Source organism: Centruroides vittatus, unplaced genomic scaffold (assembly GCF_030686945.1).
Source record: "Centruroides vittatus isolate TY-2023 unplaced genomic scaffold, ASM3068694v2 contig_7, whole genome shotgun sequence".
Lineage (NCBI taxonomy): Eukaryota > Metazoa > Arthropoda > Arachnida > Scorpiones > Buthidae > Centruroides > Centruroides vittatus.
In genome coordinates this window covers 2721536-2738415 of record NW_027122442.1, presented here as the reverse complement: position 1 = coordinate 2738415, position 16880 = coordinate 2721536, and the positions used below count along the sequence as shown (strand labels likewise).

General features: G+C 29.8%; 1 protein-coding gene across 3 annotated transcripts in view; it reads left to right on the top strand.

Annotated features, from left to right (window-relative positions):
• LOC136980492 (SAFB-like transcription modulator) overlaps window positions 1-16880 on the top strand; it is an 84729-nt gene that overhangs the window by 17660 nt on the left and 50189 nt on the right. For 2 of the 3 annotated variants that reach the window (XM_067276620.1, XM_067276619.1), the window contains exons 3-4: window positions 3992-4074; window positions 9367-9444. In XM_067276620.1, coding sequence (XP_067132721.1) covers window positions 3992-4074; window positions 9367-9444 — 161 coding nt within the window. The remainder of the gene's footprint in view (window positions 1-3991; window positions 4075-9366; window positions 9445-16880) is intronic. The other variant, XM_067276622.1, reaches the window with a different exon arrangement.

Genomic DNA, 16880 nt, shown 5'->3' with positions numbered 1-16880 from the left:
CAGAAACTTGTAAATATGGAAACAGTACTTAAAACTAATAAATAAACAACTTTTTATATCAAAAGGAAACATAATGACTGAATTTTTACAGCATACTTAAGGTATGCTGTAAAAGGTGGAAATTGATATAAATATTGATAGGAAATTGATAATTGATTTGTCCACTTGTTTTGCTTATTTAGATCTTGACAAATTTATTGTTTCACCTGCAGTTTCAAGGACAATGGTAGGAATAAAATACAGTATTTCATTGCAAAAAGAAAAAAAGTGTGATATATCCAAATCTGCAATATAATGAGGGGCTATTGTATTATATAAGTTCAGTATTATTCAAGGTTTCAAACATCTGGGGTTTTTGAACCTATTCCCCACAAAAATGAAGGAATACTATATCTGTTTATCTGGTTATCTCTCTAAAAGGATTGATGTAAGCAATGTAAAATTATAAAGAAAAAGAGAGAACTTCATATTAATTGCTTTTATCAGTAATATGACATGAAAAAGTTAACCTTTGATGAATGTGTTTTTAGAGTAGAGGTGGGCAACCCACGACCCACATCACACAAAATATTAATAAATATATCAATTTCTTAACTTAAAATACTCAGCAAAAACTCTATCATCATTTTCTACAAGCTAGTAAAAATTTAGTATAAATTAAAACAAGAAATTGGCTAACAGACACATCAAAACTGATTTAAAACTAGCAGTGACTAATATTCAACCAAATATCTTGAATATATTATGTTCATGTCAGTGACAGAACATAATACAGGTAACCCCTGTATAACACGGGAGTTGTGTTCCAAAACATTGCCGTGTTATATGAAACAAAGAACTAGTGCAAAATGGGGGGTTAGGTTCCAAGAATTAAAAAACATGCTGTTAAATCCTTCTTTAAATTGGATTTATTATTCACAAGTTGAAATAACATACAAAATTACAAATAAAAATAATAATATACTGAATATTATACTGTAAAAATATAAAATAATTTATATTATTAATTTAAATACTAGCTAGGGGTGCCCCTAGTGGCCATTTTTAGCATACGGTGATAGAATCCGGTTTTTCAGCTTTATGTAGTAGATTTTTTTCGTGGGTAAAATACTTGTTTATTATTTAAGTAAATATTTTACCAGAAAATATTCATCCTATATGATGATCTGAGCATGAGCATCATCAATTTATTACATTTCATGTTGTATGAGGGTTTTACCTAATTCCAAACCATGTTAGAGTGAACCCGTGCTATAAAAGCACCATGTTATACAGGGAATGTTCCCAATTCTCAAACCATGTTAGAGTGAATCTGTGCTATAGAAGTGCCGTGTTATACGGGGGTTACTTGTATATCCAAGAAGAAAAAGAAGTGACAGAAGTCAAATTAGCATACTTACATTAATTTATAATCATATGTGAATAAATAATTGTGATTTACTAGCTTTTTTTTTTTTTTACTCTCTCTTGTGTGTGGCCTGCATCTGTGGTCTTATCTAGAAAAAGCTTGCCCATCTTTGCTTTAGTGTTTTGTGAGAGGACACGTAACTATTACAATGCATATACAATATTACTTCATATTAGTGATGAGATGATAAAATTTTTCCCAATTTTGATTCTTTTGAATACTTTCTAAAGTTTATTTTAGTTTAGAAAAATTAACAGTTTACATTATGAGCGTGATACATACAAATTAATAAACATCAAGCTTATGAATGGAAAATGATTGGGAAATCCAGAATCAATCTTTTGAAAGAAAGCCAAAAATTCTCCATTTATACATGGAAACACATGCTTTTATTGTGTACTATAAAATCAATTTATAATCTGATTTCAGATAAAGTTAATATTGCAACATTATTCCCAAAGAAATTACAGCTAATTTCCTTTTACTCAATGAACTATCCCATTATGTCATCCAGGGTTGCCATCTTTGAAAACTGCTTCGTTGGCCAACACAATGACTAGGGAAGGGAAAGATGCACTTTTTTCACACATCTTGCAATGGGCATGTCATATAAATGATTTAACTACATCATATTTAATACTAAATGAGGTTTGGCAAATGATGCAACGAGCTGAACAAATATCATTGTCATGAGTTAACCAATTTTTGAATTCATTTGAGCCACAAATATCTAGACTGACTTATCTTGAAAAATAAATTTTTAAAACTCAAAACGGCATTAAACTTGGCAAAGATTTTTACTCAGAATCGATCAAATCACATTTGAAAGTATAATGTATTATAGCATCATCTGTGAATCATAACAAAAACTTTCATAATTATAATAAAGTTGTTTTGTCATTATAAGTAAACATAGTAAACATTAAAAATAATTTTATATTGTATTTTTTAATTAAAATATAATTTTGTTTACATGTTATACTATTTTGCCAACTACTGGGTTGATTTGAAACTAGATAGCTTGATAGTTAAATTAATGTTAACTCACTTATAATTAAAATTTTTCAAAATCAGGCAGATTTATGAAACAAAAATTAATGAAATAATCAAATTTAAATTTATTTTAATTTTTTAGTAATATTCTGTGTGAAACAACACAAAAACATTTTTAATTGATCATTTTTGCTACTAATTTCTGTTAAATTTGTCAGTTGTTTTTTAAAAAGAAATTATGTATTTTTTTAATTGTTTGCTTGTCACCTATGAACTTTTAAAACTGTTTTGCATATATTTACAGAGGCATAGCCTCTAATAAAAGATTGTCTCTCCATTGAAAGACTGTTGTTCCTGGTGATTCAACATGATGAAAATGAAGACATTTTAGTTTTTTTTTTATGTATTCTTTTTAAATATTTAATTATTATCATAAATTTTAAAATGCTTAATCTTCAACCAAAACAAATAATTTTCTTATAAAATGTGGAGTAATTGTAAAAAGATTTTTTTTATTCTGATACCTGGAAAATGTCCGAATTTTCTGATTTTGATTAATCGTCCCATCACTACTTTATATCTTCCAATATTTGATTTTTTTTAAAAATATGAATAAAATAAACTTTTTATTGAACAATTGCAGTTATAAAGCATCTAGATAATTAAAAATAGATCAGTCCACCCCATCTGTTGCTCACTTTTACACAGGCATATTTAGTGATTATAAGACTGTTTATTGCAGACATTTTTACCATATTTTTGACAGACCAATTTTGTTCTACTATTCTTTTCTTCTAAAAGTCATCCATCCCATCAGCTGATTGTTCAGGGTCACTGTCTTGATTGTTTTTTAAAATCTTCTGTGCCTCTGACTCAGTTTTAATATCTTAGTCTCTTCTGGCCCTTCTCTTTCATCAGTTCCCTCACAACTTGTTCTAAAGTTTCATTCAACTCTTCCTGGATCAAAGCTGTATGGAAAGCCAGAAACATTCCAAAAATGTAGGCATCCTGAAAGCTATTTAGTGTATTTTTAAACTAATATAAGTTTAAGAATGTACAACATTGTTAAATAAAGATATTTGTGTAACAAGTATGCAAAATGTAAGCTACTCTATCAAATATATGAAAAAAATGAATAAAAAAGTAAACACAAATTATACTAACATTGCAAGACAAGTGGTGGTAAGTACGTACATCACAGATATGATACTACCCAATTGAAAGCTCAGAAACAACTAAATGGTTAGAAACAGGAAGGTCACTTGACACAAGTGATGACATGCCATGAATAGTGAATACTGAAATGCACTTCTGTACAACCTACATACAACATCTTCAACAAGACATAATCAACATTCTGTGGCAATTTTCTGCATGCACAACCTCTGAAGGATTGAAATGACAATTTTTGTATGGACTGAAATGTCATTTTTGCTTGAATTATGTAGACAGACATAAATCCTGGATGCTAAATTGTCCTAATGTCATACATTTTTGAAAACTTAGGAATTTGAATATAGTTGTAAGTTAATGATTTTTTTTCAATTGAAAAATTGATTTGTGAAGAAAGTTTGTTATTATTATTATTAGAGAGGTCATTAACTGGTAATGAAGAAGAAACTTATAGCAATGTGGATAGTTTAGAAGGAAGAGAAGATGATGATGATGATAAGGTAAGTTGTCTACTATATATATAAATATAATTTTTATTGACTATTGTAAATATTTTTATATTTAATTCAGTTTGTTACTAAATTTTGCTTGAATCTGCAAGTGAAAAATTGTTGGACTTATCCAGATTGCTTTGGCTTCAGCTTTTTGTCATTTACTTTGATTGTATTTATTTTTATTTGAGTTTCAAAATGATTTTGAAATAAAATATTATTAAAAAGTGATATAAATGCATATTTGGAACAAATTATATATTACATATGTAATATTAATTAAATTTGCTTTTAATTCAGTTTACATATTTTATCAAACAATTTTTAATTCAATATGCAAAAGATTATTTCCATCTTTATAAATGGAAATTATGAAAATATAGAGCTACAAAATTAGTAAATTAATTTTATAAATTTATGAAGTTGTTTTTAAAGTTTAAATACAAATAAGCAGAAACATCACAGTTATTGCACTTAATTGCATTTTTTATGGAGTAATTTGTATATTGACTGGGATGGTGTATAAACAAAACTGAAATTCTGTTGCACACATCATCACAAATCTTTGTCAGATGGTTAAAAAAAACAGTCAATAGAATGAAAATAAACCATTACTGAACCAGAATCAAGTATAGATTTTTTTAAAATGTTGTAATTATAAAAAAAAATTTAAAAATATTGATTTTTGTGTTTGTTTACTTTAAATTCAAATTATCTATAATCAAACTTATAGCAACAAATCCTTATTTATTATATATTAACTAAAAGAAGAAAAAACAATCTTTAACACACGTGATAAAAACCATAAAATTATTCCTTTTCAAATATCACAATTTTAAAAAAGGTTAACAAAGGTCACTCCTGAAAGACTAATTTCTAGATATATTCAGGTAGAGGTTTTAATTGATTTGTTGGAAAGAATGCACATTTCTTTAAATTTTGAATGGATTCTGATAAACATACACTAAAAATTGGGATTGAAATACAAAAAAGTCACACCTTTTGTGTATTATATGTATGTGTGTATATATATACACATCTCTTGAAGTTTATAAGATGGTCAAAGTGAAGCATGTGATAACACAAATAATCACATAACAAAATGTAAAAGTTTTTATAAATATGAAAACACAAATACAGTACATATAGAAACAAAATAGAAAATATAAATACATGTACATTTTTATTTTCTATTCTGTTTCTATTTTTTTTAATAAAGTATGCATGTTAAGTTGTCTAATTTGAGTTACAAAGTGTTATACAATGCAAAGATGCTAATAATAGACTATGATAGTACTACTAGTCATTTGACTAACAAAAAATTGCTAAAATCATTAATGATTCAGTCAAGTCAAAATATATTGAAATTTTTATGGTTTTCTTCATATCTAGTGATCATGAGATTAAATTTGAGACTTCATTTATTGAATGTATTTCATGTTGTATGGAGGTTCACTGTATATGGATTTTTTAGATGAATAAATTGTCTGTGACAGTTTAGCATTGGCTAATAACATTTGTGTAATAAAATTTGTTCCTTGAAAAAACTAAATTTAATTTAGGTAATAAAACAGATTTTTAAAAAACCCACTTTCATTGTGTTTTATCAATAGTTTGATTATTATTAATTTACAATTAATATTAATTTCAAAATTTGTAACTGAAAATTACAAATTTTGAAAACTTGGCACCATGTTTAAATTAATCAGAAGTATGCTGCTTATTTATCGAAGCCAAAATTTTTATTTAGAAGTAACATTTCTATGGAGCCATTTTTGTTTTAAAAAGTAGAACAGTTCACATAAAACTTTGAATTAAATTTAGATAAATATTTAATTAAAATCAATATTATGGGAATCATAGACAAAATAATTATAATGTATGAATAAAAATAAAAAACAAAAAATGACATTGAAAAAATAAATTAGGACAAATCAGTATTCTCTATACATTCAGGACAAACTTTGAAAAAGCAAGATCTACTTTGCTATATCATTATGGTTAAAACCTTATACCCTGTGATCAGAAAGTGTCAGGAATGGTTCAATAAAATGCAAGATTTGAGTTTATTCATCAAAATTTATTTCATCCTTTTCAAACTAATTCCCTCCTACTGCAATATACTTAATGTCAATTAAATTACAGAAAAACACTTTTTGTACATTTCCAGTATTAACTTTACATGCTGAAAAAAATGTTTTGGCCTGATTTAGACTTTCCTCAGGTTAGAAGCTGTCTAAAGGAGGAGTTATGTTATGTTCTAAAGTGGAATAATTTGAAGATTACATGACATTTTTTAAAATTCTTACATTGTATTTAAATCTAAAAATACCAAATTACAACACCTAAGAATTTTAAATAATGTCATGGAATCTTTGAATTATTCCACTTCAGAATGCAACATAACTGCTTCATCTTTGGACAGCTTCTAATCTGATTCAGACCTGTAAATTGGGCCAAAAATGTTTTAGTGTGTAAAGTTAGTGCTGGAAATGTGTGAAAAGTATATTTCTATAATTTAACCAAAAATTCCAGATTTTTGAAGGCAGTTGAATTTAACTTATTCCAATGTTTTTTTTTTTTTTTTTTCCAATCCTTGAAACATGCTTTAAAGTTGTTTTTGTGACATCCCTTTAGCACTTTCACCAAATTTTGTTTTATGGCATCATTCAACAAAATGGTGATCACTAAGCAGAAATTTTAATTGAGGAAACAAGAAAAAGTCACATGATACCATATTTATGGTTTTTGCAGAATTGTATTTGTTGAAATTTTGGCCAAAAATATATGAATAACAAGAACATTGTGAACACAGGTGCATTATCATGATGCAAAATCCATTAGTTTTCTCCCACTTATCAGGTTGTTTTCTACAAATTGTTTCATGCAAACAATGCAAAATTCCTAAATAATATTCTTTGTTGACAGTTTGACTAGATGGAAGGAATTGGTGATGCACAACAAAGAAAACAGTCAACATGACCTGAATTTTGACACTGATGTGGTTTTGTCAGTCTTGCTTCGCCTTTTCAGTGTTATTCACTTGATTGATGAGCTGTTTCAGTGATTCGTGTTTCATTATTGTAATGGTGCTTTTTAGAATGATAGAACAATTTGCCTCAAGAAAGCATTTCCTCGGCCACTTGAACACTGTTTTTTGGTAAAAATTCAATGTTTTTGGGATGATTCAAGATGTAATGCATTGCAAGCACAAGTGATCTTTTAAAATTACTTGATAAGGTACAAATCATACTGGAACATATTCAGTAATGTCTTTAATTGTTAAACAGTGATCACAGAGCACCATATCTCTGACTTGAGTGGTGTGGTGTGTTCATCAGTTGAAGTGGATAGTCTGCCAGAGCATGGTTCATCTTCGACATGTTCTTTGTCTTCCTTGAAGTAGTACAAAATGATCAAATTTTATACATTTGACAACTCTTGTTTTTGATAGACTATCATCACCAAAGACTTCTTGCAACATTTCTAATGTTTTGTAGAAGTAATTCTGTTTCAAAAACAAAATTTAATGCATGTTCTTTGCTCAATTACATTCAGTGTTTCAAAAAATTGCCAGCACAAAAATTTTTTACACACAAAATAAGCATTTATTTGCAAACAAAAATTGGACGAGGACGTACAGATTGTTATTGGATGTCAATGAAAGTCGTCGTACCAAACAACAAAAAACAATGAAAAAGCTTCTTCCATGCATGCAGTTTAAATGAACCATTTGTGATACTTTTTGATCACAATAGTTTGATAAGCTAGGTAAAGTATTTGTTAGGTCCTGAAGTGAATAAATGATTCAAACAAGCACAGGTCTAATATATAACACTATACATTCAAAACTCATATAAAAAAAAAAGTCCTATTCTATGTTACTGTAAAATTTGAAATAAACTGCTAGAATAGTTTCTGATTTATCTGATTTTCATTTTTTGTTCTTATTTTTTGGAGGAGAGTGTATATATAACAAAAAAAAGAGTTTATGCTAAAGTAATGTTTTTGCTGTTTATAATAAAGGTTTCTAATTTTCTGAATTATAAGTATTTAAGTATTTATGATTCACAAAATTATTTATAGCATTTTTGTTTTTTCTGTTTTTATTTTATTTTACTGGAAAGTAAATCAGATTTAAAATTACAGTTGGGAAGATTTATAATTTTTATCTCTACTTAGTATTATTAAAGGTTAGTTATAATTAGTTTCTTTATTAAGAGCACTCTGTAGTTATAACCAATTGCAATGCAGAAAAGGATTTTCCAAAAAAAATCTTAGTTCAAAGCCTTCAGCTAGATTGCACTTTACAGGAAAATACATGAAACAGAACAACAAAAACATAATGAAAACACATTCATTTTGCAAGAGACACATACCTTCTGAAGAGGCTGTTTATTGATGTAAGGAATGTTATTCAATGTGTGCCCCATTATTCAGGTGTAAAATATGAAAGCAATGAACAGTGTGTTTACAGCTGATTGCAACTACTCTCTAGTGATGCTTCTTACATGCAGTGTAATATGATCCTTTAAGTCTGCCAAAGTTGCAACATTTCCATGATAAATCATATTTCAAAACTGCACATGCCAAAGCATCTCTTATCATAAGTATTTGAACTAAAATAATTTTTTTACTTTGTAAAAATTCTTTTCCTCGTCTTTTGCATAGTTTGTATATAGATTTTGGTATTAATTTGCTTATTGGTTACTGTTACAGAGTTCTCTGAATAAAGAATCTTTAATTATAGCCACCCTGTATACATAACAAATTTAGATATTTCATTCATTTTGCCAAGATTTGTTAATAATTGTCTGAAATAAAAATATGTTTTTTGAAATCTTATTTAAAATAGTTTTTTACAACTTATCTTGAATATGTTTTAAATTTATTTTACTGTATGTAATGTCGGTTTTATATTCAAACATTATTAATTACACTATTAAGAAAACATGTGAAATATAAATATTAAAATTGTTAATACTCCAGTTATAATTTCAAAATTTTGTTTGTTTCTTAACTTTGAAATTATTTTAAAATGTATTTAGTACGTTCTAAAATATATTCATATTTTGATTTTATCAAAACTAGCTTAGCAATATTAGAAGTAATACATTTCAATTACTGTTGATAATATAGTTTTTATTTAATGTGGAGACCGAATGCTGTCAAGATTGAAAAATTAATTAATACATAAAAATTGTTTGTGTGTTCTGAAAAGTTGGATTAAAATATGAACACAAGTATATGTAGTATTAATGTTATTTTTATATTTAATAATTATAGAAAAATTTTTTTCAGAATGATAATGGTATGGAAATAATTGATGATTCTCTTCAGCTATCGGTTGAAGATGAAGAGAAACTTTTAAATGAAGAAGTAAGATCAAAATGATGTTATTGTGTTTTCCTTTTTTCTTTAACAAGATTACTTTTTAATTAATTTCATACACAAAAATCAACTTACAGTTTACATAAAAATTTTATCTTTTTTTTTTAAATTATTATTGAGGAAACCAGAAACTATAAATTATGAAAAGTTCACAAATTTTTTTATTTTGTTTTGAGAAAATCTTTAAATACATAGTAATTATTTACTGTTAAAATTTATGTTCACTTTGCAAGATAGACATTGACTTATTAGACAAAGACTTGTATAAGAAAAAATTTCATCTAATAAGTGTATGAACTCTATATTATTAGAATCCAGTTAGATAAATGACTTATCTAATTTTTTTAATAAATATTAGTGTATATATTGTTCACATGTATACTTCTCAAGGGAATAAACTTTTTCTTTCCTGATAAAGTACTGTACATTTCAGGATAACAGTATTTTGTGTCCATTAATTGAATATTTTGACAAATGAAATGTTGCTTAGAATTTTTACTTTTTTTAAATAATTTGGAATACAGTATAACTTAGTGTGTCCATTCAAAAAAAATAAGATTTATAAGATAGTCATGTAGCAAACCAGACTAAACTAAAAATATGTCCAAGTGCTTTTAAGCTTAACCAATTATCATCGGGGATGCTTAAAAAAGAATTGCCTCATCATGGAGATGAATATATCAAAATATAAATAAAAACCAAAAACGTTTAGTAACAATAGATGATTCTACCAACAATAAAAAAGTATTTGAGCTATTTCCATGGTACAACTAAGTCCAGATCTCATAATTAATAACATTACTCCTTAAACTTTTTTGATAGATTCATATTCTAGTACCGTACAGTGGTTCCTCTAGCTTTTAAAGATTTTCAAGATTTACAAAACTTGTTCTTTCTTTCTTTTATCCTTTATCTAGCATAGGTATGGGGGTTTCCTCTAGAGCCCATATGCAGCTATAGGTGCTGCATGAATTTGGATAGCACTAATAATGGTGTTCCATGCTTTTTGGTTCATGGCTATAGTTTTGGCATCATTGAGGCTTAGTTGCTGATTTTGCAGATCTTTCTCAATTTGGTTGGACCATGTCTTTTTAGGTGCTTCTCTCTGTACTTTCCAGCCCGCGGTGTGTTTTTGCCAGAGCATCTTACACGGTATCTGGCTGGCGGCCATTCTACAGACATAGGCAAACCATCTCAATGTTTTCAGTTGAATGGTCTCTTTGACAGTTGGCTGATTGTTGCAATAGGTCTGAATAATTTCATTTTGTAGGCAATCATGAAAGATAACACCTAGGATCTGTTGCAAACATTGCATTTGGAAAACCTAGAGTTTTTTTAGGTTTAATTTGAGTAAAGTCCACATTTCATATCCATAGAGAAGAATTGGTATGATTAATTCCTGAAATAAGTGATTTTTAGTTTTAAGTGTGATGTTAGTTTTCCGTTATAAACATTATTTTAGTGAGGCAAATGCTGAGGTTGCCTGACCTATACAACTATTGACATCATAGGTAGATGACACTTTCTTCTCTTGGATCAATGATCCCAAGTATTTGTTTGAATTCTTCCACTTATTCAATTAAGACTTCATTTATGTGAACATTGGCTTGCAATCCATCTGTGACCGAAACTTTGGTTTTAACTACATTGATTTTAAGTCATATGACTGGGTAATATGCAGAGAGAGCATTGGTGGCCTCAATGTCAGTGTCAGGAAACAGAGCACTGTCATTGACAAACATCAAGTCAGTCATGAAACTGTTTTCAGCATACCGTACCCCATTTCTGCCCTCAGATGCTTTTTTCATAACTGCATTGATCACTGTGTTGAAAGAGTAGGGGGCAGACACCAGAATGGATGGAAAATTCCTCTGAAAGCTCGGTTCAGATTGCACTAAGCTTGTCAAGTCACAATATGAAGCCTGGAGCAGTCAAATGTTCTTCTGCGGGACTTGTTCAGCATCTAGTGCTTTCCATAGGGCTGGCCATGGATGCAGTCAAACTCAGATTTGAAGTCAATGAAGACAATGACTGTCCAGTGTCCACTTCTAATTTTTTTTTCTATAACCTATCTGATGTTGAAATTTTTCCCTGTTGCATGGTGCACCATGTTGAATTTTTGTCAGTGTTAAGCTTAACGAAAATTTCACATTTTTGAAAAAATAATCATGGCTATTGTATCATCTGAAATTATATTTCAAAGGTTAGTTTTAATATAAAAATTATAATGACTAGTGACATCTAGTTTCAAAAATATTCCAATGCTGAAACGAGATATCTCGGGTCAACCAGTCAAAGTCAGCAAGTCACAACCCCAAGATATGTCAGGAATAATATGGGACGGGATAAGTTGGCTGGGAGTAAAAAAATTTGATCATAACAGTCTCTGGCCTGAAGCCTGCCTGTTTTTCTCTGCTGGTCTGTTCACGGTATTTCTACAGCCTGAGTTGTGAATGATCATAAAAATTTTACTGATGATGGAAAGGAGGCTAATACCACGGTAATTCTTGCATTTGCGACTATTGTCTTTCTTCAAAATTGGTACAATGATAGCTATTGACAGCTTTTCTTCTATGTCATTGGTACGTTCTGACTGCCAGATCAATGTCAGGAGCACATGCCGTCAATGTAATAAGATATCTCCTTCAGCTTTGATTACATCAGTGGTGACTCAATCTATTCCAGATGCTTTTCCATTCTTTAGTGATCGAATGGCAGTTTTCACTTCATTGATCATTGAATCATCATTGGAGAGTGGAATCTCTGGAAGGTCAACAGATTGTGGTTCCACCAGAGTTCCCTGTGATATGTACAAATTTGGTACATAATAAAGATATTGAATGAATGTGGTGGATCACGATTAAATAGTTCTTGAAAGAAGTTCTTCCATCTCTGTAGGCATTCACTGGATGATTTTATGAAGTTTCCATCTGCTTTCTTTATGTGGTCATTGGTCAACCTAATGCTGCATCTTCAAAACTACATTGTTTCATGAAACAGCCTTGTGCTAGGGAAGTACTCTGTTTCAGATCTAATATCTAATTTTCTTTGAATTTTTAACAAACACTGATTCAGCATTTTTATGTATTTCCAGCAAGATACACTCATTGAAAAAAACAAAAAAATGAAGATAAAACGTCAATGGCTGAAAAACTCTTGTGTACAGTATCTCAGGCAAATATGTAAATGATTACAGTAGGTCTTGTGATGTGATTGGACATTGGATCTTGCTACCCGACGGCATAACAGTGCTACTTTCATTCTACTATAAAAGATTCTCACAAACTACTTTTTGTAGGTGTTGTCGTTTTTTCATTCGTTGAGAGATTGTTGACTGCTAGATATTCCTCTGTGATATGAAGACATTTTGAGAAGGAGGGTGTATCATTGGACTGAGAGAAGTGGAATGGATGTTTCAAAGAATGGCCCATCTAGATCTGATCAGGGGTCACCAAACTTTTTCACAGTGAGCCAGATAACAGAGAATGACAAGTGCAGGCTGCATAACCATTTTGTTTGACAGCCGGATGGCCGAGTGGTCAAGGGGGCAGCCTACCACACTACCAACATCGAATCCACATGGGTTGAAAAATTTCCAGGAATTTTTTAGAGAGTGATCTGACTGGACACCCAGTGGCCCCATTGTGGGCCTGGCTGAACCTATAACAGGCTTGTTATAAGAGACCCTCTTAGTGCCACAGGGTGGAAATAGCAAAAAAAAAAAAAAAAAATACTAAAGAAAACCAACATATTTATTTACCAATACACAAACGCAATTGGTGCAGCAAGCTTGTAATCACTTTTGTTAGAAACTTCATTGCAGGTACAGTGGTACCTTGGTATACGTCTGCTTTAGAATACGTCCAATTCAGAATATGTCCTGTTTGGACAAAACAAATTTTGCTCAGTATACGACTTTTGTTCGGTATACGACTTAATTCAATTATACGTACCATCTATGAACAAGTGGCACTATTTGTGTACTAGACCAGACTAGATGTTCGTGGTGCCACGGTCTATAACTTTGTTAAATTTCTTCTGATTTTAATTTGTAAATAAAACTTTATTATTTTTATTAATCATGAGTGCAAAAAGGCAAATGAAAACTAAAAAAATGACTAGAATCACAATGGAACTGAAAAAAGAGATTATTGAGAAATATGAAGGTGGCATGCATGTTTGAGATTTAACTGTTGCATACTGTATTCCGAGAACGACGATATTGACAATTGTGAAAAATAAAGACATTATTAAATCTGCTAACATTGCGAAAGGCGTTAAATCAATTTCTAAACAGCGATCGGAGACATTAGATCATGTTGAGAAATTGCTTTTGCTTTCAATAACTGAAAAACAGTGTGCTGGTGACAGCGTATCAGAAGCAATTATTTGCGATTATTACTGTAATAACTTTAAAAATCTATAATAAAATTTATTTTTTTTATTAATGTGCTCAAACAGTGTTTCAGTTATTTTACAACTCCATTAACATACCATATCAAGAGGAGTTTTCTTAACATGAGAACGGATTAATCATTTTTACATTACTTCTTATGGGAAAGGTTTGTTTGGTATATGCCCTATTCGGTATAAGTCTAAACATCAGGAACTGATTAAGGTTGTATACTGAGGTTCCACTGTACTTACACAAAATGCACTCTGATATCTAAAGTTACAAAAAGTCACCAAATTTTTCATTTCACTGATTTTCCTAAAAATTATATTACTGTCAAATGCAAAAATCAGATTGGACCAATTTTGTCATTTTTACTTACACTTATTTTAATTTTTTCTATATAGTAAGGTTTATCTACTATATATGATATTTCCATATAAATAATTATATTTTTAGCTCATTTGTGACACACTGTGGCAGTGGGCTGTAATTTGGTGACCCCTGATCTAGATGTTCTGATCTAGCTGTTAGGTGGTGTTGGGAGCATTGGTTATATGAGGGCATGCACACACCATAAACAGGCTTCAGATGGCCCAGATAGACCACCAGTAGAGAGATCATTTGATCTACCAACAAACACAAATAGATTCAACAATTTTGTTGTCTCCACCGCACAGACCACTGACACCTTCATCAGAATCCTTCTTAGCATGAACAGAGCACTTAGCAGAAGGGCATTTAGTATTGTTGCACCCATTATGTGTCCTGCCATTGATAGCCAGTCATGTTATCTTTGTTTTCAAGTGGTATTGTGGGCAGCCAACCTGGATTGCTGGAAACCTGGAACTGTTGTCTTTAGTGATGAATCCAGGTTCTGTTTGGGACCCAACAACAGTTATGTTCTTGTATGGAGGTCTTTTGGTGAGTACTTCAATCCTGTCTTTGCAGTGGAGCAACAGACTGCCCCAATTTTTGGTGGGATGATCTGGGGAGCCATCATGTATGACAGTCAGTAACTCTTGGTGGTGATATGAGAGAGACTAACATCTTGTAACCACATGTGTTGTCTCTCATGGCAGGGCTTCTAACAGGCATTTTTCAGCAGGATAATGCTTGTCCACACACAGCAATGATCTTCCAGGAATATCTTTATCAGATTGACAGACTTCCTTGGCCTGCCTGATCTTCACATTTATTGTCAATTGAGCATATATCGGATCAGCCCACGAGTGCACAGGATCTAGAGTCCCAGTTGCAACATCTGTGGACAAATGTGTTGCAACTGGGACCATATGAAACCCGTATGCCTACATGCCTGACTGTATCTCATCCTATATCCAGGCTAGAGACATCTCAAAAGAGTACTAGAGCCTTCTTGGAAGTGTACAGTTTTCTCCAATAAATTTCTCCTCTAATATTATAATCATCACTTACATATATCTACATTACATTCACACATGTATAGTTTCATTCAATTTCAGCAACTCCTTGGTGTGTTGTTTTTTATCAGTGAGTGTACATTAATTCTACTGTGTCTTGACAGAATCTTGTAAACTTCATTTCTACTTGAGGGATTCTTCTCCCTTTTTTTGTTCCTTAAAATATTAAAACAATGCATTTTATGTTTAAGAAAGTTGCTGGCAAGATATTGCAGTAACTTGGCTGATCAGTGGTTTAAGAAATGGAGATGGATTCTTTTGTGTTCAAGTTTGCACATCTTTTCATTTTCATATTGGATGATTTTTTTTGTTTTTTGACATAGGACTGCTTCTTAACTTGAATAACTTATTTTTCTTAATTTAGCAAAAACATAATTAGTGATAAACAATAAATATATAAAAATTACACTGAAAACTATCCAAAAAACCACTACTAATTTAAATTTAAACTAACTAACATGTATAGAAACATTACTGGAATTAAAACTCATACAGCAATGGATCATTTCTTAATATATTCCATTAAAATTAAGATGTGAATAATTCATAATTTTGTGAGCTAAAAATGCACAAATACATTTATCAACATATGCATGGATAGATATGAAGGTTTTTCTAAATTACATGTTTATTATATATAGGTTTATTATATAGGTTTTTTTAAAATTTTAATTTCTAGTAGTACTTTTGATTTTTTTTTTCTTTTACTTTATTTGTTTCTATTTTTCCTAATTCAATTGGTACATTTTAAATTTAAAACAATTTTATTCCATTTATTCTGTAAGCTGAAGATGATTAAAGACATGGTTGAAAATGTTTCTGGTTAAATAATCTGTTTGGTAACCAAAATTTTAGCAGTTGTTTATTATTTTTATTATTCTAAATTTTTGTACACAGAAATTTTCCTCAGTATTGTCTTTTCTTTTAGTTTTCTTAGTTTACCAGGCTTTTGTTTCTCACTTTATAAATCTTTACAAGATTTTTCTAGAAATTTATTATAAAAATTCCTGAGAATTCTATTTGAGTTGCTATCTTCAACATGTGAAAACATTATATAAATATGACTGTTCTATAGTGCTACAGTACGTAAGTGTTAGTTTACTGAAATGAAACTTATTAAGATATTAATGATTTAAATATATATGTTGTAAAGATTTAAAATGTAAATTTAAAATTAGCAAAATTTTTCATTCTACAAGTGATTTATTTACAAAGTCCTAAAATCGGATTCTATTTTGTAAGACTGACTCATTGGATATTACAAAATATCATCATTATTGTTAAACAAGATGGAACTATCTGCAGTTAACTATAATTAAACAATGTTACCGTGATCATTAGAATTTTGTTTTATTTTTTAATTGTAAAAATTTGGTTTTTATTTTAACTTTAAATTATAGAACTAGTTGTAAATTAGCAATAATTTCTGAATTTTTTAAATATTGTATTATCATGCATATAACCTATGGTGGTGTATAACCCACAGAAAATTGCTAGAACAAAAATAAAATCTTTTCACTTAACTTGCCCATCAAATACCCCATGTTTATGGAACAGCTATTACTTCATAGCTGTAAGTTTTATAATTA